The 27,430-nt window shown below is 44.2% G+C and overlaps 1 protein-coding gene across 1 annotated transcript in view; it reads right to left on the bottom strand.

The window, feature by feature from the left end:
* TRPM3 (transient receptor potential cation channel subfamily M member 3) overlaps positions 1 to 27,430 on the bottom strand; it is a 492,536-nt gene that overhangs the window by 144,024 nt on the left and 321,082 nt on the right. Inside the window, exon 12 of the mRNA XM_033962555.1 lies at positions 13,505 to 13,555. Within this exon, the coding sequence (XP_033818446.1) occupies positions 13,505 to 13,555 (51 nt within the window). The remainder of the gene's footprint in view (positions 1 to 13,504; positions 13,556 to 27,430) is intronic.

Genomic DNA, 27,430 nt, shown 5'->3' with positions numbered 1-27,430 from the left:
GAAGTGATAGGCATGCAAATTTGCTTCATGCATATTCATTAGGGCTAGCCTGAAAACCCAATTGGCCTGGTGTTCCTCCAGGACAGGGTTGGGAACCACTGGTTTAGGTGATATGGCATCTATTTTGAGGCAAATTCTATAAAGGACACCTAAAAGTTAGGCGTTGTTTAGATGTCGGTGAACACAACACTCAGCACAATTCTATTATGCATAGAAGCACAATAGAGAATCATGCTCAGTGGCGTCCAGCGAATGTAAGCATGTCTTTATAGTTAGATGTCCTTTATAGAATCACCTTTTAGGTGTTGCATAGACATCTTGACAAAGTCTATAACGTTATCGCATTTTAGTGTTATGACATTTTTATGATGTTTTTTACATTAAAATTGTATGCAGTAAAATGGTACCACTATTATATTTATTTATCTATATACCACTTATATCCTAAGTGATATTTACATTTGGCTACTTTATCATATTTCCTTTCTGTCTTGGTGGGCTCAAACTCTTATCTAGTGTAACTAGGGCAAAGAGATTAAGTGACTTGTCCAGGTTCACAAGGAACAGTGAGGGATTTGAACTCTCAACTGCAGGGTGCTAAGGCTGTAGCTTTAGCCACTGTACCACACACTCAGCCATTAAGCCATGTGTCAATTTAAAACCAAGCTTATATCCTCTTGATTCACAAGCAGTAATTTCTCTAGGCTAAATATCACACATGTACCATCAACACTTGCCCAGTTTCTCTGCAAAAAATCTCCTTTTACCTCTGTGTTCCTCAATCAAAGCACATGAAAAAAATATATATATACTGCATACTAAACCTTCTGTTTTTTGGTATAAAGAGTACTCCAGTTTGATATTAAGGTTAAAAGATATTTAATAATGCATTACTCAAGCAAAGCACATGAACAAATGTAATGCATACTAAACCTTATTCCCAAAGTTTAAGAAAATAAGAAGAAAAACCCTACTCACACCCATATCACTATATCTGGATGCCTCCAGCACACTTAACCCATGCCTAACTCGCACCTAGCTACCGCCCAACTCACACCCAAAAGTAGACCTGGTTTTGCAACATCTACATTTTAGATGCAATTGTAGATGCATTAGATCGCTGAGCGGCATGCGATTCAATAAATGGACATCCATGTTAAAACCATGCCCACACCTATCACATTAGGTGCATCTTTTTATGATGGGCGTCTATGAAATTCTGGACACCTATTTTGTGAATAGCGTACAGCCTTTATATGTTTAACTTCTAATTATTGCTTGTTAAAGTCGTTAATTGGGCTTATTATTCAATTTATTTGGAGACCTAAGTGGTTGGATGTCCACATTGTGGATACTTAACTTTAGGTGTCCTTTACAGAATTTACCCCTTTGAGTCTTTCTAAAAAGATACATATGTACTTATGTGCTTTATAAAATACTAGGGATAAACCAGCAGTAATTGCAACTAGATTACAGTTACAGACATTTACAACTCTGTCAGACTTTATAATATATAGTGAATGGAGAACCTACCTTGGCTGTACAAGCACAAGACCAGACTGCGCCTACTCTTTTGATATCATTGAGCAAATTTTAACAAACTTTATTGATATAGTATAAACAAGAACATAGTGAAACCAGATGGACTCAATATTCAAAAGATTTATGCTCATAACTTTGAGAGTTATGCCCCTAAATTTGCTAGTTTTTTGAAAATGTACTAGGACTGAATGCCTAAATTTGTACTCAAAATATTACTAAACTCATAGGAGTAGATGCTTAAAGTGATTTAACTAGCCAGAAAAGGCTCTTGGTCAGTTAAATTACTAGTTCTGAGCTAACTGCTAATTTTCAGCGGCACTTAACCAGCTAGTGTTTTTGAAAATAGCTAGTTAGCGCCGAACTGAAAATGACTATTTTATATGCATTCTGGGGGTGGAATCGGCACTTGGTTGGTTAAAGGCCGATAGTCAACATTTAAATGACCAGGTTAACTGCATAAATAGAGTCGCATAACATAAGAATATAAGAATTTGCGCTGCTGGGTAAGACCAGTGGTCCATCATGCCAGCAGTCCACTCACGCGGCGGCCCTCTGGTCTAAGGCCAGCTCCATAGCCGAGACTAGCCCTATCAGCGTATGTCCTGTTCAGCAGGAATTTGTCTAACTTTGTCTTGAATCCCTGGAGGGTGTTTTCCCCTATGACAGACTCTGGAAGATTGTTCCAGTTTTCTTCCACTCTCTGGGTGAAGAACTTCCTTATGTTTGTATGGAATCTATCCCCTTTCAACTTTAGAGAGTGTCCTCTCGTTCTCCCTACCTTGGAGAGGGTGAACAACCTGTCCTTATCTACCAAGTTTATTCCCTTCTGAACCTTGAATGTTTCGATTATGTCCCCTCTCAATCTCCTCTGTTCGAGGGAGACAAAGTTTTAGTCTCTACCAACTCTACCAGGAGACTAGTCCAGATATCTATCACCCTTTCTATAAAAAAGTATTTTCTTAGATTACTCCTGAGCCTATAATTTCTTAACTTCTTACTATGCCCTCTTATTTTGGAGTTTTCCTTCATTTGGAAAAGGCTCCCTTCCTGTACATTAATGCCATGGAGATATTTAAACATTTCAATCATATCTCCTCTCTCCCGCCTTTCTTCCAGAGTATACATATGAAGGTCTAAAAGTCTGGCCCCATATGCTTTATGACAGAGATCACTGATCAATTTTGTAGCCACCCTCTGGATGTACTCCATCCTATTTATATCTTTTTTGAAGGAGTGGTCTCCAGAATTGCACACAGTATTCCAAATGGGTCCTTCCCAGAGATTTAAACAATGACTTTATCACTTTTTTCTTACTGGCCATTCCACTCGCTATGCACCCGAGCATTTTTCTGGATTGAAATATACATCTATATAAAGTAAGTCACTACTTCATCACCACAATTAAAAACTATACAGTTGAGCTATTAAGTTGCTGTCAGTATTATCTACATCTCTGCAGGTTTCTTCCTGTTTAATCAGATGTCTGGCAGTCCATCACAGACTTGCACCCTTTAGGAAAAGTCTGGTCCTAGCTCCTCTCTTTCTCTGTGTTGTGATCAGCAGTTTTGACAGCCAAAATTTAATGAGCTACTCCTTGCGAGACAATGATATCTTAAATGAGGCAAAGATTAAGAGAGAGAAACTCTGAGAAATGCATCTAAACAGCAGGCAAGTTGGGCATTTCAAGAATAAAGAAAAAACTACCCCTCATTAAAATATTATCAAAACAGGAGATCTTACTGCCTTCCAACCTCAAGGAATCTTAGATTTTCAGTTTTATTAATTCTCATTATATGTCTCTCTTTTAGGTCATGTGCACTGATTTCCAGGTCTATTAAAGTTAAATTTAAAATACAATGGCAAACAAAGGGTAAATAACACAATCTCAAATTAAAAATGCTATCCCTAAGACCGGTTAAATAGCTCCTGGCCAATTAAGCAGCACTTAGCCAGATAAGCACTAATATTCAATGCAAGATAGGTAGTTATCTACGCAATTAGTGTCAGTGGCATAGTAAGGTAGTGGGGGTGGGGCGGTCCGTCCCAGGCGCCATCTTGGTAGGGGCATGGCACCTATCCTCCTCTCTGCTTCCCCGCTCCTTCCCCGCCCTCCCACTGCCACACGCATGCACCGCTTCCCTTCCCACATACCTCTGTAATGTTTGTGGCGCGAGCAGCTCTTCTTCTGATGTCACTTCCTGGACCCGCGACCAGGAAGCGACATCAGAGGGAGAGCCCATGTAGGTATGAACATTACAGAGTTATGTTGGAAGGGAAGTGGTGAGCGCAGCAGTAGGGGGGGAGGGCGGGGTAGGAGCATGTAGGGGTGGGGGCAGAGAAGAGGCGGGGGGCACCACCACACCGTGTGCCTCTCACCCTCACTATGCTACTGATTAGCACTTTTCAGCTAGCCAATCACCAGCTATGTCACATGACTTAGCTGGTTAAGCGTGAATATTTAGCGCTAACCAGCTAAGTTTGGCGGTCAAAATAGGCCGTCTAAATAGCAAGCCTATCTTGGGCTGCTAAACACTTAGTTGGTTAGTGCTGAACACTGGTTTAACTGTTAAGTTGCTATAGCCAAAGGTGAAACCAGATATTCAATGCCAGTCACCATAAATGGCCCGGCATTGTATATCTGGGCTCAGCGCCAACTGCAGTACTTAGGCGGGCTGCCTCTTGTGGCCTGAATATCGACCTGCATATGTCTACAGGTATAAAATAATGGTCAAACTGACTTAAATGGACAATATAATATCAGCTTGTCTTCAGAATTAATTCGTGCATATTATTCTTTTATCGCTCATAAAGAAAGAATGTGAACATCTGGTGTACTGTAAATTTCATGACTCTCCCTCTCTGGCATTATGCAGACAACATTTAATGATTGATGCTTAATCACTGCTTATTAATTAAAGCCCAGTTCTCTACAGACTGTTCTTAAGTAGTAGGGCATTATGAGCAAAGGGATAAAGATAAAGGGGCCTATGAACTAAAGGGTAACTTTATAACAGTTCACCTAAGCTGGGACTTCACAGAGATCCCTATCCTCACTCTCTAAATTTGCATGCCCAACTTCACACTTGTATAAGGTTCTACTTTTAGGCCCTGATTCTCGAAACGATGCCCCTTTTTTTTTTAGGAGCCCAAGCTAAGTGAAATATGTCATTTAAGCAACGTTTGAAACTGATTTTCAAAGCGCCTAATGGCGCCTAAAATGCTGGCACCAGAATCATGCCTCCATAGGCGCTTTACGGTGTCTAACGCTGTAAGTATGGCTAATGCTGGAAGTGGCGTTAGGTGCTGTAAAGTACCTACGGAGGCATGATTCACGTCAAAGGTAGGCACCGGAAATGTCGATCTGGAAACCCCTGGCCTACATTTCCAGCGGCTACCTTTTTGCCGGAGGCGCGATTATCTAAACAGCACCCTTGCGTGATTGACAAGTGATTGACAGCTGCTTTTAAGGCGACTGACGACAACGGTGCCTGTTAGAGAATCCGGGACCTTAGTGTATAAGAGTTGTGGCAATGGTTCTCTGGTATTTTTATCCCAATATTTGGTCCCTTATGTTCCGTCTCGATCTCTCCGTTCTGCTCATTAAACTTGTTAGTGTTGCCATCAGTTTGTCAATTCTCTTTAATAACGTTTAGGAAAACAATGTTCAACATCGTGCGACTGAAGAGCATTTAACCCATGTTGAATTTCAGAATTTTCTGACAGAGACCTTACCGGGCACTGCATAGAACACACAGTGAACATTAGATTTTGGCTGAAGTGCTTTGAATCAAATCTACAAATTCAGCTTGGATAAGCATGCTATATTTTGGATTGGGTTTCCTAAAGAAGTCAATAAAACGCGGTCTGCGTCGAAACCCTCTAATCATCTTCAAAATAAGTGGTTAAATTTTGACCTTCATTGGTCTAACAAGTCACAAAGACGTATGGGTGTAATTATTGTGTTCTCATATGCAATGATTGGGAGGTGAGCTTCTTAATGGGGACTAGTTTCCCAGGAGCTTCATATCTCTGAGCATATGGTAAAGAAAAAGACTCATACAGATAAATATAAATTCCAGTGGACTGAGTATAATGCCTAAGGTGCGCTAGCGTTTTTAGTGCATGCAGGGTATTGCTGCGCGCTACGTGGCTAGAACTAATGCCAGCTCAATCCTGACACTAGCATCTAGTGTGCGGGGGCAATGTAGCGTGCGCTATTCCGCGCTTTAATGCCCTACCGCAGCTTAGTAAAAGGAGCCCTAAATGTTTCCTTTAAGGAGGAAAAATGGCCTCAGAAGCTGCGAGAAAGAACGCTGTCCCGGAGCTGTGTAGGAGAACTGTCAAAAGTGCAAGCTCCCTACACACTTCTATCATGGGCCAAGACAAAAAAAACAAAAAACCTTTACAGATTTCAAATGTGTATTGCAATTGCACTAACTATTAACTAAATAGAAAAGCGCTTATCTGAATAGCGCCCCGTTCAGGATCAGCTTTCTAATTGCTTCATGACACACTATGCTTGTTTCAGCCTGTGCTCAATGCAGCCGACGGTGGCCATCGTGTCACAAGCTGAACAACCGTTTCTTCAGGACACTGTTAAACATTATCGACGTGAAGCTGTGTGTTGGAAACATTTAGGCATTATACTTAGTCCACTGGAGTTTATATTTATTTGTAAGTATTTTGTACTTCAGTTCCTCCTAATAAATTTACAGTTTGTGAGTACAAAGTAAAAGACTACATATATTAATAATTCAAGAATACAATACAGTTGTCAAGTATATGTAAGGGGGTTATTTGATATAGTTTTGACTTTGGACTTTATTCCCTACTTTTTGAAGTGTGCCACTCCCTGGAGATATGTTTATTGGACTGAAGTCTACATTTATCTTTGGCACTAACTTTTAACATTCAGCTTTCTTTCATTTTTCTGCTTCCTCCTCAAATCTACTTTTCCAAGTCTTCGCTTCCCATCTATCCATGCACACTCTTTCCTCCCTCTCTCTGCCCTTCCCCACCACCCATGTATGCTATCCCCTCCCTCTTTCTTCTCCCCTATTCCCATCTTCCATCTCTCTTCCCTTCCCCATCTTTGTGCACCATGCCCTCCCACTCTCTATTTCAGTGGATGGTGCTCTCATCCTCTCTGTCTCATTAACTCAACCTCAGGGTCATCTTTAACTCCTCCCTCAACTCTGCACAAATCCAGCAGACCGCCAAAATCTATCACTTCTTTCTCTATAATATCACCAAAATTCAACCCTTCCTCTCGGAGCCCACTACCAAACCCTTTATCCATACCTTTTTCACCTCTTGTCTCAACTACTGCAACTTTTTTCTCACAGATCTTCCTCTTAACAACCTCTCTCCCCTTTAATCTGTCCAAAATTCTGCTGCACAACTTATATTCCACCAGAGTCGCTATATCCATATCACCCCTCTCCTCAAATCACTCCATTGGCTCCTTATTAAGTACGCATACAATTCAAACTTCTCTTACTGAGTTACAAATGCATTCACTCTGCAGCTCCTCAATATCTCCGGAGGAGCGTTCCAGTTTTCCACCACTCTCTGGGAGAAGAAGAACTTCCTTACATTTGTACGGAATCTATCGCCTTTTAACTTTACAAAGTACCCTCTCTTTCTGTCTACCTTGGAGAGGGTGAACAACCTGTCTTTATCTACTAAGTCTATTCCCTTCATTATCTTGAATGTTTCAATCATGTCCCCTCTCAGCCTCCTCTTTTCAAGGGAGAAGGCCTAGTTTCTCTAACCTCTCGCAGTATGGCAACTTCTCCAGCCCCTTAACCATTTTAGTCACTCTTCTCTGGACCCTTTCGAGTAGTACCGTGTCCTTCTTCATGTACGGCGACCAGTGCTGGATGCAGTATTCCAGGTGGGGGCGTACCATGGCCCGGTACAGCGGCATGATAACCTTCTCCGATCTGTTCGTGATCCCCTTCTTAATCATTCCTAGCATTCTGTTCACCTTTTTCGCCGCTGCCATGCATTGCGCTGACAGCTTCATCGGCTTGTCGACCAGTACTCCCAAGTCTCTTTCCTGGGGGGGTCTCTCCGAGTACCACACCAAACATCCTGTATTCATGTATAAGATTTTTGTTACCAACATGCATCACCTTACATTTATCCATGTTAAACCTCATTTGCCATGTCGCGGCCCATTTCTCGAGCGTGTTTATGTCCCATTGTAGGTCTTCGCAATCCTTCTGCGTCTTCACTACTCTGAATAGCTTCGTATCATCCGCAAATTTAATCACCTTGCTCATCGTACCAATTTCCAGGTCATTTATAATTATGTTGAAGAGCACTGGTGCAAGCACCAAACCCTGTGGCACTCACTTATGACGCTTTTCCAGTCCGAGTATTGTCCATTTACCCCCACGCTCTGTTTCCTATCCGCCAACCAGTTTTTATCCACATGAGTATTTCACCCTCGATTCCATGGCTCACAATTTTTCAAAGTAGTCGTTCATGTGGGACCTTGTTGAATGCCTTCTGAAAATCCAGATATACAATGTTGACTGGCTCGCCCTTGTCTATCTGCCTTACTCCCTCAAAGAAGTGCAGCAAGTTCGTCAAGCAAGATCTTCCTTTGCTGAAGCCGTGCTGGCTGGTCCTCATCAGATTGTGTCCATCAAGGTGATCATTAATGTGGTAATTTATCAGCACCTCTACCTTCTTTCCCGGTACCGAGGTCAACTCACCGGTCTGTAGTTTCCTGGATCACCCCTCGAACCTTTCTTGAAGATCAGCGTAACATTCACCACTTTCCAGTCTTCCGGAATCCTTCCCGATTTGATTGACAGATTGGCTATTAGTTGAAGCAGTTCAACTATAGTCCCTTTCAGTTCCTTGATTACCCTGGCCTACACTTCTGGTGCCTATCTTTCACATCGACATGATTCTAAAACCGGCACCGAATACGGAGGGAGAAGTATATGCTTCTTTAAATAGATGGCTCTTCAGTAGGCCTTTGAAACGAACAAGGTTATTCTCCTCCCTTACGGGAGCTGGATATATTTGGTCTGGGAGTGAAGCCAGCTGTCAATGGAATCATATGCCACAAAGAGGTTGTATGATTTATTACTCTCTCTAGTAAGAAAGGGTCTAAATAGGTAATGTTGAGACAAACATGGGAGAAACCACTGCTTGCCCTGGATCGTTGGCATGGAATGCTGCTACTATATGGGTTTTTGCCAGATACTTGTGACCTGGATTGGCCTCTGTGAAGATGGGATACTGGGCTAGATGGACCATTGGTCTGAACCAGTAAGGCTATTCTTATGTTCTTATTGTTCTGTGTACGAAGAGCAGGCCAGTCCGTACGACATTGTGGCGTTATAAGTGGTATTAGCAGTGTTCCCTCTAAGCGGGCGGGTGTTGTGAGCAAACTTTTTTCACTGTGAGCTAAAAATATCGGGCGCCAGCAAGTTATGAGCCAAATAAATATGTTGCTTTCTACCACAGAACTTCCTTACGTTTGTATGGAATCTATCCCCTTTCAACTTTAGAGAGTGCCCTCTCGTTCTCCCTGCCTTAGCTACTAAGTCTATTCCCTTCAGTACCTTGAATGTTTCTATCATGTCCCCTCTCAATCTCCTCTGCTCAAGGGAGAAGAGGCCCAGTTTCTCTAATCTTTCGCTGTACGGCAACTCCTCCAGCCCCTTAACCATTTTAGTTGCTCTTCTCTGGATCCTTTCGAGTAGTACCGTGTCCTTCTTAAAGTACCAGTGCTGGACGCAGTACTCCAGGTGAGGGCGTACCATGGCCCGGTACAGCAGCATGATAACCTTCTCTGTCTCTTCAGTCCAGCATCTGCCCCTTCCATTCACTGTCTGTCTTTCCCTGCCATCTCTCCTCCTGCCCCCCCCCCACCCCCCAATTTGGTCTAGCATCCATCATCTTCCTTCTGTTCCCCTCATGGTCTGGCATCTCTATCCTTCCCTCCCCCCTGTGGTTTTTAGCATATCTCTCTTCTCATTTCCTCCACTCAGATCTGATCATTCTCTGCTCTCTCTTCCCTTTTCTTCTCTGGTCTTCCTTCTCTATTTTCTGCCTCCATCTAAATTAAATTCTTTCTTACTATTTAGTCCCGTTTCCCTCTTTTCACTGTGTCTACACACAGCTTGTCACCCCTTTCCCTCACCCCTCCATTATCTTACTATTTTCTTCCCCCTTTATTTATCTCCTCCTTCCATCCAGTATGTGTTCTTTCCCCACTTCCATTCAGCATCTGCTCTCCCTTCTCAACTGACATCCATCTGCCTTCTGCTCTCTCTCCCTTCTTCTCACTTCCATCATCTGTCCCCTTCTCTCTCTCTCTCATCTCCTCCATTCCATCATCTGCCCCTTCTCTCTCTCTCTCTCTCTCCCCCCCCCCAACTTCCATCATCTGCCCCCCTTCCCCTCACCTTTGTGGGTCACTTTCTTTCCCCTGAGGGTGGCTCATGTCACAGGGGAAGCTTTGGCCGAGCAGAACCGCTTGATTGACAGTGGAACTTACTTGATTGATGTCGATGCTGGGGCCCGTTGCCGTTTGAAGGAAAAAAAAAAAAGGTGGAAAAAAGGAACCTGTAAAGGCGAGAGGAAGGGAAACCTCCAGGACAGCTGCTTTTTGCCCTCCTTCAGCGGCCCAAGAGTTCAGACCAGCAGCGGCAGCTGTGTATGCTTTTAACTTCGGCACAGAGCTGCCCCTAATCAATAGTTTAGCGCGGTTTCATGAGGCAGCCTCGGGGCCTTTGATAGCCGGCCCGCTTCGATGATGCGATGTGGGCCGGCCTAGCAAAGGCCCCGAGGCTGCCTTATGAAACCGCGCTAAACTATTGATTAGGGGCAGCTCTGTGCCGAAGTTAAAAGCATACACAGCTGCCGCTGCTGGTCTGGAGGTGCGGAGACAAGGCAGGAGGCAAACGCGGTGGAAGGCAGGAGTCCCGGCGAAGGCAGGAGTCTCGGCACAGCGACTGCAACAGGAAGTTGCAAGTCAGCTGACGCCGGCCTTTCGTTGCGGCGGGGACCGAATCCTTCGCGGACCGGCAAGATTTTGTTTGCGGACCGGCGGTTGAAGAACTGTGCTCTACACTGTGTGCGCAGTGACGAGAAACTTGTGCGCTGCGAGGTAATATTTTGTGCGTCAGCGCACCCCAGCGCAGCTTAGCATTTGTGGGGAAAAAACCCCCCAAAACCAAAAGAACAAAAAGGAAAACCTTTGATAGGGGAATGTTGTAAGAACTGCCTATTGGATTGTTGTGGAATCTGATATAAGGCTATTTCAGCCAGGATTTTGTTGTCATAAGTGCTTATTAACAGGCTGGAATAATTTTCAATATCTTTGATGCGTCAGTTTATATGGCCAACGATGATAAAGGGTTATTGCAATACTTGCTGCGGTTGCTATTCAAACCATCCTGAAAACATGGAAAAGTGCATCCTTGTTGTCTTTTCAATTTTGGTGGAATTCAGTATGTTTAATTGGGAAATATGAGGCAAATGTAATGGAAAAGAGAGTCAAAAAGGCTAAATTCAAAAGACTTTGGTCTCCTATTCAGGCATATGTGGATAATAGTTAAATGGTATTGGAAAATTGATATGTATGGATGTATCAGTGTGTGAATGGGATGATATGATTATTTCACTCTCTGCATATGGGGAGGGGTGGGTGGTTTGGGGATAGTTAATTTTAGCAACTTCATAAATATCCTTTGCTTTGTAATGACAAAATTTGTTAAAAGATTGTCAGAATAATATTCTCTCCTGTTTGAATGTATGTTATTATACAAAATTTCAATAAAAATGCCGGCTTTTCCTTATTATGACCGTGATAGCCATGCAAATGATTACTCGCAATTGGAAGAATTGGGATCACCGTAGTTTTCCTTTTTGGTGGGCAAACTTATGTTTAACTTATAAATATGAGAAAATGAATGCTGACATGCTGGGGCATAATAAGTTATTCAAATTAGTTTGGGGTCCATTGACATCTTTTGCAGATTTGCTATAGTTGTCCTTTATCTTCTGTTGATTTTTACCCACACATCCAGGGGGGTGGGAGCGGAAGGGGGGTATATCTTTTGTTTTGGTATTATTCCTGATGGCAATGATGGATGGGGAGGGAATTTTAATCTTTTGTATAGATATTGATTGATTATAAGTGCTTGGTTGGTTATCATTATTTATATATAAATTGTATTGCACTTTTTGTTGGCATTAAAAAATAAATAAAGTTAAAAAAAATGTCAATAAAAATTTTTGAACTAAAAAAACACACAAAAAACAGGCCTTTAGACATTGGATGTAGCTGTTGCCCTCGGTTCCAGCTCAGAGCCTCTGCACTTCTGCCCACACATGCTGATTTTCACCATGAGAAACATGCACCACTGCTGTTCACACTTGTAAGGGAAACAAAGGGGCAGAGAGATAAAACTGTGAAGTCACTGCCCAAATTACCACTCAGAATATCATGTATGGTAAGTGTTTAGGGCTTTGATGATTTAACTGCTTATGGAAAATGTTGATGATTTAATCGATTTAACTGCTTATGAAAAATTCAAGCAGCATAGAGTAATGAGAAAATTTATTTAAAAAAGTGGTCTGCCTTCAGGATCTAAAATGCTTTTCTACTTGTCTTCTGAATGGGGTGAAGGCCATTTTGACCGTATTTTGTGGAAAATCATCTAAAGCAAATTCAAAACACTTCATCGGAAGAAGGTCTAACCAGACTGACTAGAAACTCTTAAATCAACATTAAAGCTCCTGTCCTTGCAGTCCCCTAACTTTATTTCCCTCCACCACCCCAACAAAATGCCAAGGAAGCAGCCTAAATCTACGCCACAGTAAAAATGAACAAAAAAGCTTTCATTTCCTTAAGCAAAAAGCGCTTTATCTAAAGCAAACAACACTACCGAGAAAAGAAACCTAGAAAGGCATTGACTACGCATTCAGGGTAATTCTATAAAGAAGGCATCAACATATAGGCACCAAGACTGGGTGCAAATGACCTGAATACCGGCATATATGTACATACATGCCAATATTGTGGCAAAGCGCTATTCTGTAAAATGGTGCCTAAATGTGATGGTGTGTGGTTTGAAGTTGGGCACGCACATGGGCGGAGTCTGGTTGGAATGTGGCGGGGCACGTGGTTATGCATGCAAATTATAGCCTACTATTATGTATGCACATCAGGTAGCAATCTAGGTGCAAGCACATGTGCCAACTCTATAGCTGGTGTAAGTGGTTACACCTAGTTTATACACACGGGGGCCCGATCAGCCGGCGGTGATAAGTGATTTGCCGACCACCGCTGGCACTAAACCTAGAAATCCTGTGCCTGGCTGTGTCTAGGAACTGGCGTTGAATTTCTGGTTTAAGTACGATAGATATTCAGCACTTAACTGGCAAATGGGTTAGCGCATAAAGACACTACTGACTTTTATGAGGTCCTATTTATATGGCTGATGTGGCTGGTTAAGTGCTGAATATTGGCACTTAACCAGCTTAGTGCCGGCTCTGCCCCCGATCACCTCCAAAATAGCCAGTTTTCATTCTGGCACTAACTAATTGGTTAAGTGCCACTGAAAATAACCAGCTAGCCCCTAACAGGCTATTTAACCAGTCAGGAGCCATTTCATGCTGGTTATCAACTCCATGTATTTCACCTGTTTCACTAATATTCTGTAACGGAAAGCACTTGCTACATCCCTTTATAGAAAAGGATCCAGATAGTGCCTCTTTATAGAATTGCCCTCTATATGTGAAAAAAAAGAAAAAAAAACTATTATATTCTCTACAAAAAAATGGAGCTGTTAATAATGGGGAAGCATGGGAGAAAAGGGAGCAGAAGAAGTTTTTGAAGCTCATGCAATAAAGAGGCTATCTCTAAAACACGCAAACACTGGTGGTTACTTTACCTCTGTGAGCTGCCGTCTTATCTGCTGGCTCTTACCTTTTTCACATCCCTGACCAAATGATACAGTGTGTTTGAAGGCCCATGTCTCTGGGAACAGAAACAGAAGGGAAGGAGAACATTAGATAGCGTTGCCTGGCACATTGCTTCTCTACATATCTTAGAAAGTGTGGTGCTTGTGGCAGCTGAATGACCAAACAAAATCAAACCCCCTCCCCTTCAGTCCTCCTGAGCAATAGGAATATTTAACAGGTGACTTATTTAACAGGTACAGTGACTTTTTGTATTCAATTGGTTTGCCAAGTTACTGTGGTTCTCAAAGTGATATTTTGTTATCTAGATAATTAAATTACTTCAATTTCCAGATAATGATGCGGATTCTATGCAAGTTTTGCAACATTTTTGGTGGCCAGCCTTCTTTCCTTGTCCAAACAATAAGGGGGAAATTCAGGGGGAAATTCTGTAAATGGCTCCTAATAAGATAGGCACCTATCACACTTAAGTGTCTATTACAGAATGGCGCCTATAATGTAGGCCAGGGTTTTAAAGGCCTACATAGGCACCTAGGCCCTCTAAAAAAAAAATCACACCTAGTGGCTCCTAAGTCCTTCTCCATCCCTAAACACGCCTACTTTGGTGTTAGGTGCTGCTAGGCACCATGCGATAGGCGCCTATCTTCTGTAGAATCGTGCCTAAGAAGATAGGCACTTATCACCCAATTCATTTTTTTTTTCAACTGAAGTCAATTTACTAATTAATTTAGGTGCCTAAGCATCTTTAGGTACCTCTTATAGAATTTCCCCTTAAATGTCCTAAGATGTTGCCATTGGAAACAGGCAGGCGGTCTACTAGTTCCAGAAGGAAAGAAACCATTGAAGCAGACATAGTTGGAAGATGAAACAAACATATAGGGGTAAATTCTCTATTAGTACGTCTAACATAGGCGTGCTTTAGACGTCCGGCAAACGCAAGTGTCAATCAAACGGTACTTAGGCGTGCGGTAGACGTCCCTACAACCTCTTCGCGCAAAATAGACGCAGGTTTCTGAAACGTCATTAAGACGTCTCCAATGGACCCGTGATAGACGTGGGTACGGTTGGTTTTTTTTTTTAGATTATACTTTATTTATACTCTTTATTATCACTCATTCAGCATTGTAAGTATAGGATGATGAAAAAGATAACTAAAACACAGTATACCATTTTGTAAACTATATATTAGTTGATCTAGCAATATCAGTGAGGTAGGGAATGGCAGACAGAGAACACTGCTGTGTTGTATCTTTTTCCTCTAGGATATCAGAATTGTACAGTTTACCATTAATACAAGGAAAAAAAATATGTTATGTTTCAAAGGAGAACGAGAAGATGAAACATACCGAGTGGGTGTTGAACTTACATTATCAGTATGGAAGGTGGGAACCGGTAGATGTATGCTACACAGAAAGCTGTAGAGAAATGTCATACTCACCTCCTATTAGAAGTGGAAAGGATAGGACTTTGAACACCATATAAACTTTGTTTAAGTTCCACAAAGACTGGCAGGAAAGGCACCCTAAGTCATCCAATAAGCTTTCTCTCGATTTCCCAGAGACATTATTTCAGAAAGGATAGTTTAGAAGTGATATCTTGCTCGAAAGAACACTCTCCTGGTCTTAAAACATTGCAACAATCAGCTCATTCTTCAGAACAAAGGTAAATCCTATAACTTACACTGGCCCAACTTAGAAACAGAATCAAAACACAGATTAGACCTGAATGTGGCTTCTAGTTCACAGGAAGAGGAAGTAGCAAGCAGCACAATGCTGATCTCATTGTGACATCATCAAGGTGCACCTGGAAGGTAGATATGCCACAAGTAAAAGACAAGCCGGGAGTTGAACTCACAACCTACAGATGATCGATATAGTGCTTTTACTCACTGACCTACACCTGTGTCTCTGGTTCCCCTGTCATAGCATACCTTAGTGATGTGCTAAAGTATACTCTACTTAGCTATCATATCACAGTCAGTTGAGGCAAAAGACTGGTAGCTCAATGGTGTAAAGCACTGTTGTCACGGATGCAACACCCATATTCTTAAGTATGGTTCAATAAATGTAATACAGAGTCAAAATTATGCTGTTTATTTTATCAAACCCAAGCTCAACTTTGTAATGTATTGTGTATAGTCTCGCTAATGTGTTTGTGATGAAAATGAGATGCGATAGGTGTATATCCTATATAATAAAACCCTAGCCGCGCATGCGCACATACCTGCGTGCTTCTGTGATCTCTGCTCTGTGATCAGTAGGTCTGTGGCCAGCAGGAGTGCAGATGCAGCAGCCAGGCGACTCCCCCCTCCCGCCCTCACTCACCACCAAAACCACCACCGCCAAAGCCTCCTCCTTCTGCCCAGCCGGGAGGAGGGCTCCGAGTCGCTGAAGACTGTCCCAGATCACTTACACAGTCCCTCAAAAATTAACCTTTTCATCTGAGGCGCGAGGCTGCGGTGACCTTCCTCCCCCGGCTCACTAAAGTTTCATCTTAAGAAATTCAAATGCATTGTTGAAAATGCAAGTGACTATTCTCTGTCATCCTAGACACCCCTGCAACACCCCAACAACACACTCCTGCAGCATAATCAAGTAAAAGTTATAATCAAGTAAAACACAAGCCAGGAGTTGAACTCACAACCTATGGATGATTGGTACAGCGCGTTTACTCACTGAGCTACCGAGCTACTTAACTGTAGCCCTAACCCTAACCATAAAGTAGCATCTGACATCATAGAAGCCGTTAGAATTTTGAAATCGTTTTGGACGTTCATTGGGTGTTCTCAGATCAAATACACCTGTAGATACTTGCAATGATTACCCCTTATCAAAGCTTGTACCTAAAGCCATTTCTGGAGACTCCCATTCCCAAGTCCCCAACATAGCTCAGTGCTTAAAAGCACTGCATGTATCTTCCAAAGGTCAGGGGTTGAAGTCCTGATTAAGGTTACCAAAGACATAATATTCTTTTTATTTTCCACCCACCCAAACATGCATAGCTAAGCTAAAATATGTGAACCTCACTTCCCAATCTTCATTTATTTAATTTATAACTTGTCATTGTGTTTGGGGGAGGTGAAGTTTCATTAGATTTACATGGTAAGCTTCTAAGCTTGTACCTAAAGTCATTTCTGGAGACTCCCATTCCCAAATCCCCAACATAGCTCAAGTGCTTAAAAACACTGCATGTATCTTCCAAAGGGCAGGGGTTCAAGTCCTGACTAAGGTTACCAAAGACATAATATTGTTTTTATTTTCCACCCACCCAAACATGCATAGCTAAGCTAAAATATGTGAACCTCACTTCCCAATCTTCATTTATTTAATTTATAACTTGTCATTGTGTTTGGGGGAGGTGAAGTTTCATTAGATTTACATGGTAAGCTTCTAAGCTTGTACCTAAAGTCATTTCTGGAGATTCCCATTCCCAAATCCCCAACATAGCTCAAGTGCTTAAAAACACTGTATGTATCTTCCAAAGGGCAGGGGTTCAAGTCCTGACTAAGGTTACCAAAGACAATATTCTTTTTATTTTCCACCCACCCAAACATGCATAGCTAAGCTAAAATATGTGAACCTCCTACTTCCCAATCTTCATTTATTTCATTTATAATTTGTCATTGTGTTTGGGGGAGGTGAAGTTTCATTAGGTTTACACGGTAAGCTTCTAAGCGTTCTGCTGTACTTTTTTGTATAACAGCGATATCGGCGTGGTTTATGATGTAATCAACAGTGTTGATGTAGCGCGGAACGACCGCTGCAAGCACGCCCAAGTGGCACAAACATGTCATCGTGTTTTTTTGCATTGTGACGTCATAGAATCGCTCGTTCTTCATACGCAGTTATTTCTCCTAAAATGGCTGCCAGGAGACAGCCAAACTTTTCCACTCAGGACTCCAGGCTGCTGGCCAGGCTGTTTCTCTCCCGGGAGCACCACTATTTTGTAGTGCCTGGCCATCGCAGGTCATACCTGCAATTCAGGGACTCATGGACCCGCCTGACCCGGCGGTACAATCGTAGAGCCTCCTGTCCCAGGGAAGTAAGTATTCCAAGTCAGGCCCTCACAATTAATCATGTAAAAAGTAATTATGATGGAAACCTGTCTTGATCAAATCGGTCATGTTTTTTGTGATTCCTTTTTAAAACTACAATTGTGCATAATAAATCTTTTACATTGAATACTGAAATTAAAGCACAACCCAAAGGAGCAGTAGTAGGATTTCAAATGACAAATTCAGCTCCTAGAAGGCATCTATTCCATTCACAACATGCACACAACTAATTTTTGGGTCACAAGCTTCGCATTTGTAATAGAAACATCTTGAAATCAACTTTGCCAAAGGAAAACAAATATATTAAAGTGCTGCTATGTCATTTCAAATACCTTCAACTTTCCTGTATCAATCTGCTGGTCTAGGGAGATAGTGGCATGACGTTTAAAGTGACAGCGTCAGTACCCTGACGTCAGGGGTTTCAAGCCACCCTGCTCCTTCTGACCAAACTATTTTATTGCCCCTGCTGCATGATTGTAAGCTCACCAGGACATGCTGTAATGTGGGGCAGTGCTGATAGGCTACAGCCTCAGCACCCTGGGGTTGTGAGTTCAATCCCACACTCCTCCTTGTGATGCTGGCCATGTCACCTAACCCCCCCCCCCACTGTCCCAGGTACAGTAGAGAGATAGCGATGCCTCCAGCACAGAAAGGGGAAAATGCTGGAGTACGTGAATACATTCATGTAAAACATGTGGCAGAAGGGGGTGGAGGCAGGCAGCAAAGCGGATAGGGGCTCTTGGAGGGCAGCGTACTCCATTTTTATGTGCTTATAGAAGTCAATACTTAAGTAAACATGTTATGCCACAGTGCTAGATGGCACTCATCATATCCCTCCCTCTCTGTTCTTTCTCTCTCTCTATTATCCAGGTTGAGGATCTCAGGAAAAGGGGGCAGCTGCTGAGGCGCCAGGAGCGGGCCTTCCTTGAGGGGGTGAGGGAGGAATTGCGCGCTGAAGCCGGTGAGTAATGAGTCCAGCGTGTGTTTCTTTGTGATCAGCCTACCAGAATAAATAGATGAAAATGCTTGAGTAGCTGTAAACCATTCTTAATCATAAAATCTGCAGTAAAGCTGCTATTGTGATATCATGTCACAATGGTGTTATGGTGTTCTACTTGCCTCACTTACTTACGCTACATTTTGATGTTTACAGTGGAGTAGGTGCTTTGCATCCTGTTATTAGCATTTGAAGAAAATAACGTAGTAAAGAATGTCATGTTCAAAAGTGTTGTGGACATATCTGACTGTATCCTATTTCTCTCTTGTCAAGCAGCAGCGCAGGCACCCCCTCAGGAGGCCCCGCAACTAATGGAGGGAGCCCCACCCTGGTCCTCGGCAGAGGAGGAGGAGGAAGAGGAGATGGAGGAGGAAGAGGAGGAGGAGGAGGCCTGGCAGCCCTCAGGACCACCCACACCACCTGCCCCAACACTGCCCCCTGGACCTCCACCACTGCCCCCTGGACCTCCACCGCCTGCCCCACCACTGCCCCCTGGACTGCCTGCCCCACCACTGCCCCCTGGACCCCCACCGCCTGCCCCACCACTACCTCCAGGACCACCACCACCATCCCCTGTTGGACCTTCCCCTTCCCCCACCCATAGCCCTTCCCCTCACTCTCCTGCCCTTCCTGTTCCCATCCCACCCCCTTTCCTTGCTGTTCCCCCCCAGGAGCAGCCCGACCAGCCTCAGGAGGGGGTGGTCAGGGAGATAGAGCCCTACTCTGCCCTCTTGGAAGAGGTGCAGGTATTGAGAGGGTGTGTTGAGAGGATGGAACATGCCCTCTTGCCGCTGGTAGCCGAAAGAGGGCATGGTGCCAGCAGCCATACACCCTCTCAATAACTGCACCTCTTCCGCCCCCCTCACCTGAGGTAGCTCAAGCTGCTCTTGGGGGGCACCCACCCTCTTTCCCTGCGTTATGTGTTATGTAAATAGTTATTTTGTTCAAAAGTTTAAATTTTAAAAAAAGTTTTATATTTGAATAAAAATTTTTTTTATAGTTTAAACTTTCCTGTGTGGTTTTAACCTTGTAGCATCAGCAGTTTAGTGGACAGAGTCCAAGGTAGATAGGGGTTCAGGAGGGACTGCTGAATGGGCCCTTTTCAATATAACAACAAGGTGACATATAGAAAGTTTGACAATCTTTATTGGGGTCTGTCATTCATTCTATTACCTGCTAGCCACTCTGATGTCAAATAATTGCAGAATCTAGGAAAGAAGCAAATGAATGCAAGGGTATATGCAACTGTAGGTAGATGACGACATCTCAGCTATGATGTGCAAAGTAAGCCAGTCCCTGTTCAAAAGTAAATGGCTACATAAGGAAGAGAATATAAGTCACTGTGGTAGATTTGTTGTTGAGGAATAGGGTTACTGCTAGTAAGAGTTGGCTCCACACCAGGAGAATCCAAATGAGACATGTGGGTTTTTCTTCCTTTCACGGAAGGTGATGGAAGTAAAGGCCACATACCTCAATCTATCCTCCTGGTTCTTGAGCTGCACTATTTTGGTTAAGCAGGTGTGGAAACCACAAAGATGCTCACAGCTGCACTGCTCTCAGTAATACAAAACTCCATCTGACAATACTGCAGTTGCCTGTCTAAGACACCTGAAAACAGAAAAGAGGAGAAGCTGGTTTACACAAGGTTCACAAACAGGGGGTTCAACCCCCAAGGTCCATATCTGTCCTCCCTTCCCTGAAGAAAAGTGTTAACCTCATTTATGTTGAGCTGCTTAGATGTCACTGTGGTATAGTTGTTAAAGCAATAGCCTTAACTCGCTGATGGTGTGGGTTAATATCACCTGTAATCCTCCACTGCTACTGTTTAGAACTCATGTGAGGGAATAGACTAACTGAAAACAAAAAGTTTGTGTGCATATAACAGCAGGAATGCGTGCCATGGTGTTCTATGAGGCCAACATTATCAATTTACTATTGTTCCTGAAAGTCATCAAGGATACCTGTGTGAAGAGAACAATAGAAGCGTGAAACATGTTAGCTTTGTGAACATTTATTTCACTCATCAGAAGAGTGACTCAAGTGAAGAATAGTAGAGTAAGCAAATAAAGGTTACCATATATCATTCTCACCTACAACTGTTTGGCTAGGTGCAAGCTGGTGTGCTGAGCTGCTCGTCTGGTCTCTCTCTGGCAAACACATAGGTGATGAGCATAGTTAACCTGAAATGAAGAATAGAAAGAAACTGTTAACAAAGACCTATGTCTCCAAAATTAAACACTGAAGTTGTGGCAGAACACACACCTAGAAGTAACAGAGGTGCTAACATAGCTTTAGACTCCTTATTAAAAATGGCAGCCATTAGGCACTCATTAGGAGTTTTCCACCTGAACCATGTACACTGATTGGATGTCCACTGAATGGCAGTGTTTCTCCCCCCCCAACACACCCGACCTATTCTTATCAATGAGTTAGTACACAGAACCATTCCTCACCTGATTTTAACTTGCCTGTAATTTGATTCTACAAAGAATTAACTTTAACTCTATGAGTAAACCCTCTCAGATGTATGAACACATCCATTTTACTTACATATCCATTTTTCTACCAGCAAAATATCTCCCAGCATGGTCTTTATCAGTCTTCTCAGTCATTTTTGTCAGCCCTGTGGAATGGAGAGTAGGAGATATCAGAAATAAAATAACTATTATAAACAATAGCACACAATGAAAGCCCATAAAGAGAAGTCAGTTTTTGCTGGTTGGTTTCTTTAGTTCTATGATAAGGACACCTAAGTAGCTTACAAAATATCATTCTCACCTGGACTTACTATCTGAGCTGCTTCTAGAAAAGATAAAACAACATATTAGAATATTGTTAATGGCTCTGTGGAATAGAGAGAAATGGGAGGCAGAGATAGGAAAAAAAATGTAAAAGACTAAGACAGAGTAAAGTCTCAAACATCTGCATAAGCAATAGGACAGAATAGAAAGGAAACGCTGCTCACCTGGACCTTCTTATACCCATGCACGCCTATGTAGCGTCTGACGTCAGCATGGCGGGAAAACTTTCTCTATGCCTATTGGGCGCCGTTCGGGTGTGGTTCCTTGGCCCGCTTCCTAACCACGCCCATCACACCTCATTGGGTGTTGTATGGGGGGAGTGTTTGAACGTGTTCTACAAGTAGCCTGAAAAGATGGCTACACCTTGCAACATGGCTCCAAAGCGAAAATCGAATTTCTTGCATGGAGAGTTGCAGATCCTTGTGGCCCAAGTCGGGGCCAACTATGATTCCCTCTTTGGGAGGGAAGCTGATAGGATTGGGATAGAAGGCCAGCATGCTATCTGGAGAAGAATCTGCAGTGACATAGATGCTGTACACCATCAGGGCCGTGATATAGAGGCTCTGAAAAAACTGTGGCGTGCCCTGCGGAGAGAGGTCCGGCGGAAGCAGGAACGGATTAATGTGCAGGGTCCTTGCGGCAACCTCCAACTGACTGTCCTGGAGAGTGAGGTGATGGACATAGTGGGTCCTGGAATAGGTCCTGTTGTGGGAGCCATTGATACTTCCCTGGGGCACCAAGGTAAAATCACTTTACATAGAAGCCATTGACTTGTTGGTGTTTTAACTCATATTTTATATCTTTCTAAACTACAACAGTACTATACAAATGCAATTCATAGTAATATAATAAAAGCCATTGCCTGTTTTGATACTCTTGGAAGCCTAACATGTGGAATAAGTTGCTAATGTTCCATATGTTAGCCTGCATAATATCTTGTAAATGACCAGATGTACAGTATTGTGACCTGTGATGCAATTCAAATGATGTTCTCAGATGTTACCGCTTTCAACTAATACCAATGTGTATTTTCTTGTCTTTTTGCAGAGGCGTCCCATCCTCCTTCTGCTGCTGATAGGGATGAAGGGGATGAGGAGGAGGAGGAGGAGGAAGCAGTGGCTGGCACATCATACGCCACCTCTCCTCCTCAGAACAGTGATACACAAGCTGCACCGGCGCCCCCCCCCCCCTTCATCCTCACGATGACAACAGGGCAGTAGAGGAGGGGGAAGAGTTGGAGAGGGAAGAAGAGGTGGATGAGGTCGGAGCCCTGGGGGAGGAAGATTTCCATCAGGGTGATGAGCTGGAGGCCCCCCTGATGAGATCCACCAGAGGCAAACTTTGCTCATCAGGGAGGTGGCTGAGATAAAAGAAGCCACACATGTCATGAACCAGCACCTGGCCTCCCTGGTGGCCGAGCAGTCTGCAACACGTGCCCTGCAGGCTGCAATGCTGGAAGAGCAGGCAGGGACTCGCCGGGCCCTGGAGAACATGTGTGGCATTCTTTCACACCTTCTCCCCCAGCTCATCACCCAGACTGCCTCCCATGGGGATCCTGGAGCTCAATCCACCTCCTAGACCTCCTCCAGCCAGGCTCCCACCAGGCAGGGTTCCCCCCCGGCCACCCTTGGCCGGAGTCGAGGCCGTGGCCGGGGAAAGGGAAAAGGAAAGGACCCCCATTAGGACCCACTATGTCCTCTGAACACTCCCAGGCCAGTCATGCCGCATGGACCCTGGGGATCCGCTGGACCTCCTCTGCATGTATACGCCACAGCCTCTTTATCACGGTTCAGTCACTGCAGATCTTTCATCCAGATAGCCTCCTGGCCTGAGTGCCAATCTTCATCAGCTTCAACTCCCATCGAGGGCATCATAGTTGGATAATAACTATTACACCTTTCCAAGGATCTGTAGTAGAGAATGACACGGTGAAAAAATTGGTCCCCGTCACCGCCCCGTCCCCGTCTCACCATCCTCTGCACCGCCCCGTCACCGCCATTCCCTTCACCGCCCCGTCACCGCCACTGCCACCCCATTCACCGCCCCGTCACCGCCACTGCAACCCCACTCACCGCCCCGTCACCGTCACCGCTGCATATATAAAAGCCTCAAACGGGTACGATTTTAAATACTTTTCTTTATTTACGTATAAAGGAAACATTCTTTAAAACTTTAAAACTTAGTTAAATATTAGTTAATAACTATACAAAAACAAACACGACATGTACTTTTAATGCTTACAATGTTAGCCTACATGGTAAGTAGACGCGGCCGCTGTACCTAATCGCGGCAAATCGTGTACCTAATCGTGTACCAAATCGTGTACCTAATCGCGGTCACTATGCTAATCGTGATTAGCATAGTGACCGCGGCTACGGCTGCAAGTCTCCCCTCCCCCCAGCGATCACGGCAGGAGGGCACCCAACCCCTCCTGTAGACCCCCCCCAACGGCCCTCCCGACAATCGCAGCAGAAGGGTACCCAACCCCTCCTGCCGGTCCTCCCAATGGCCTCCCCTAAGATCGCCGGCAGGAGGGTACCCACCCCTCCTGCTGGACCCCCCCCAACGAACCCTCCCACCCCGGAACCCCCTTAGTCTTACTTTCCAAGTTGGACCGGACGGCTCCTCACACCTATGGCCAGCAGGCTTGCCTCCGTCCAAATGAGGCGGGCCCGCCCCTACCCTGCCCAACCCACAGGATCCTAGGGCCTGATTGGTCTAGGCACCTAAAGCCACTCCCGCTATAGGAGGGGCCTTAGGTGCTTGGGCCAATCAGGCCCTAGGATCCTGTGGGTTAGGCAGGGGAGGGGAGGGGCGGGCCCGCCTCATTTGGACGGAGGCAGGCCTGCTGGCCAGACGAGCGAGGAGCTGTCCGGTCCAACTTGGAAAGTAAGACTAAGGGTGGTGTTTCGGGATGGCGGGGTTTGTTGGGGGAGGGTCCGGCAGGAGGGGTTGGGCACCCTCCTATTGGCGATATAGGGGGCCGTTGGGGGGGCCGGCAGGAGGGGTTGGGCACCCTCCTACCAGTGATCATAGGGGGGCTTTTGGGGAGCTGGCAGGAGGGGTTGGATATCCTCCTGCTGCGATCGTCGGGAGGGCCGTTGGGGGGGGGGGTTGGGGTAGGCAGGAGGGGATGGGTACCCTCCTGCCGCGATCGTTGGGGAGGGCTGGTTCTGTCGGCATGAAGGGCTGAGCACCTTCCTGCCGGCGATCGTCGGGGGGGGAGCCAGTATATTGGGGGGCGGAGTCAATGCGGCAACGTGCAGGTGAAACACAGGTAAATAGCGGTTCCTAGAAGGGGGGACATTGGCCTGCGGGGACAAATCTATTCACCGTTTTTGCGGGCGGTGAAAGGATTTGTCCCCGCGTCTGCGGCGATTTGCTAATGAGGTCACCATAACCCGCAGCCAAACCGCAGCCACGCAGCGGTTCGCTGCGGGGATCGCTCCCCATGTCATTCTCTAATCTGTAGCTCTCCAGGAGCCATGTTGCTAACTTCATCTTAAGGTGCAACCCGTGCCATCTGTTGGCAGCCTGGACATTTGCCTGACTTCATCTTAAGGTGAAACCCGTGCCATCTGTTGGCAGCCTGGACATTTGCCTGACTTCATCTTAAGGTGCAACCCGTGCCATCTGTTGGCAGCCTGGACATTTGCCTGACTTCATCTTAAGGTGCAACCCGTGCCATCTGTTGGCAGCCTGGACATTTGCCTGACTTCATCTTTGTCACAGGAAATGAAAGACTTCTTCCTTTGAACCAGGAAGCATTTAATTTTGAATTGCACACAGCACAGCGGGTTCTCTGAAGAAGCCTCCTTGGCAAAACGCGTCAGAACCCTACCGGACCATCGCTGTATGGACTTTGAAGTTAAGTTTGCTTGCACTTTTTGAAACTATATTTTTTTGAATCATTGAATACTCACCTATGTTATGGACATGCTAAACAGAATGAAGCACTTTCAATGACCAATCTCTTTAGGGGTTTGTTCCCCATCCTGAGTTTTTTCTATTCCATCCGTGGATTCTGAGCACCATCTGAGTTAAATAAGGTATTAAATACTTCTTCAGGCTTGTTCCCTTTTGTTTTTTGTGGTTGCATCCTATATTATGCATATTTCCATCTATTATGTACAACAGCAAGTCAATGGATTTATGTTTTACAATAAAATCCATCAAATAAATGAAACATATATAGCTGACAGTGTGTTTGTGTTTCAGCTTATATTGTATTCGTTAGGTGCTTCACGGAGCTACATTGCTGTATCATGTGGTTTACAGAGGTATGTCCCAACAGTGTCATGAACGACCACTAGGCCAGTTAGGGTTTGAGGATACCCCTAATGGATATGCATAGTGGTAGATTTGATGGCTGACACCTCCATTAGATGCAGGTCTCTCATGCATGCTCATTAGGGCTATCCCTTACAATCCTCTTATCCCACCTTTCACAACCTAGCTCCCTATGCATCAACATCTGTCCCTCTCTTTTCTGTTATTTTCCTTGATGCATACCAGGGGAGGGGAGGAGAGGGCTGGAACCTACATGCCATCTCTCCATTCCACCTCAAAACCTAGTGTTTCTCCCTAATCTCCTTCCATCCCCAGTGTCAACCTTTCACCCTTTCTGTTTGCAAATACCCTTGCATCCCTAATCTCTCCTTGCCTCCATGACATCCTCCACCTCTTGCTTTTATCTTTTCTCATTCCAGACTACTATCCAGCATATCTATCCCCCCCTCCTCCAAGTCTGGCCATATCTAGACAATTCTCCTGCATTCAACTTAAGAATCTCATTAATATGTATCCCATCTGGTGCAGTAGCTGCCTTGGTTGATGACATATTTCCCATATTTAAACACAGGTTCCCATCCATTCCACTTGGAGTTAATTGAAAGTAGTAGGCCCCCTCCGCTCTTTCTTTTTGGTGTACTCTGCTAATATGGAAAATGGAGGTGGGGCAGACCATGACATTATGAAAGCAGGGAGAGTGGTGGGTGTGGGCATCTGTGTGTAACCTGACCTGGCCCCTTCTTTTCCCTAACAATTTATTCCCCTCCACACTTAACACAAAACCTAAGTCCTCAACAATCCCTCACACCAACACCCAGAAAAATCCATAAACTAAAGAAATACAGATAATGGGGGTGGGGAGGAGTGTCAAAGGCAGAAGGGAGTATAAAGGAGAACAGGCAAGTCATAGCACAAAGTTTCATCATTGAGGAAACGGAACACCACAAACACCAACTCACATGAGGGGGTCTTACATAGGAAAAATGGCTGTGCCAAAGCTTTCTATATACTAAAGCACGCCTAATTAGCGTCTGACGTCATAGGAACCGTTAGGATTCAAATCTAATTGGATGTGCATTGGATGTCGTTTTGCAATATACAGCTGTAGTGACGTTGTAGTCATTTCCTTCACATCTCTAAGCTTTGATATGAAGCTCTATGTTCTAAACAAAGTTACCTCTATAGCTCTATGCCTTAAGGCATTGCTTTTCATCTTCCATACATCAGGGGGTTCAAGTCTTGAGTAAGGTTAGCAAATAGGTTATATTCATTTCTCAGCCAGGACACCTGGTAACTCTTTAGCCTTGCCTTTACATATCAATATTTTGCTTAAGCTTTTATTATGTGCAGCCCATTGTCTAATATTTAATGCAACCTGTTCTCTCTCATGCTGAACACCCTCCCCCACCAAAAACATCCCCCCCTAACTGGATCATTCTTCAACACCTGTCCAAGCCCTCTGAAGTTTGATTTAACTCATAGCTGTTGGCCAATGCCTATATTGCATCAAAAGAAACACATTCCTACTAGAATGGCTTGTAGTTAGGAGTAAATGAAAGTATCTAATGCACCTGTGGCTGCAGAATGCTGAGGAGAAACAGCAAATTTCACCACTTCTGAGAACTGTTAGGATGCAAGGAAACAAAAGTGAACAACAAATAGCACTGCAATCGGCTCTCTTTTGAAAGCAAAGAAAAAACAGCACATATTATCAGCACTTAAAAAGAGAATAAACAGATACACACCTTAACATTCAAGCTTCCCTCATTGCAAAATGGAGGTCTTCAGTTG

The sequence above is a fragment of the Geotrypetes seraphini genome, chromosome 1 (genome assembly GCF_902459505.1).
Source record: "Geotrypetes seraphini chromosome 1, aGeoSer1.1, whole genome shotgun sequence".
NCBI classification, from domain to species: Eukaryota; Metazoa; Chordata; class Amphibia; order Gymnophiona; family Dermophiidae; genus Geotrypetes; species Geotrypetes seraphini.
The sequence above is the reverse complement of the archived record's forward strand: the minus strand, read 5'-3'. Positions and strand labels throughout refer to the sequence as shown.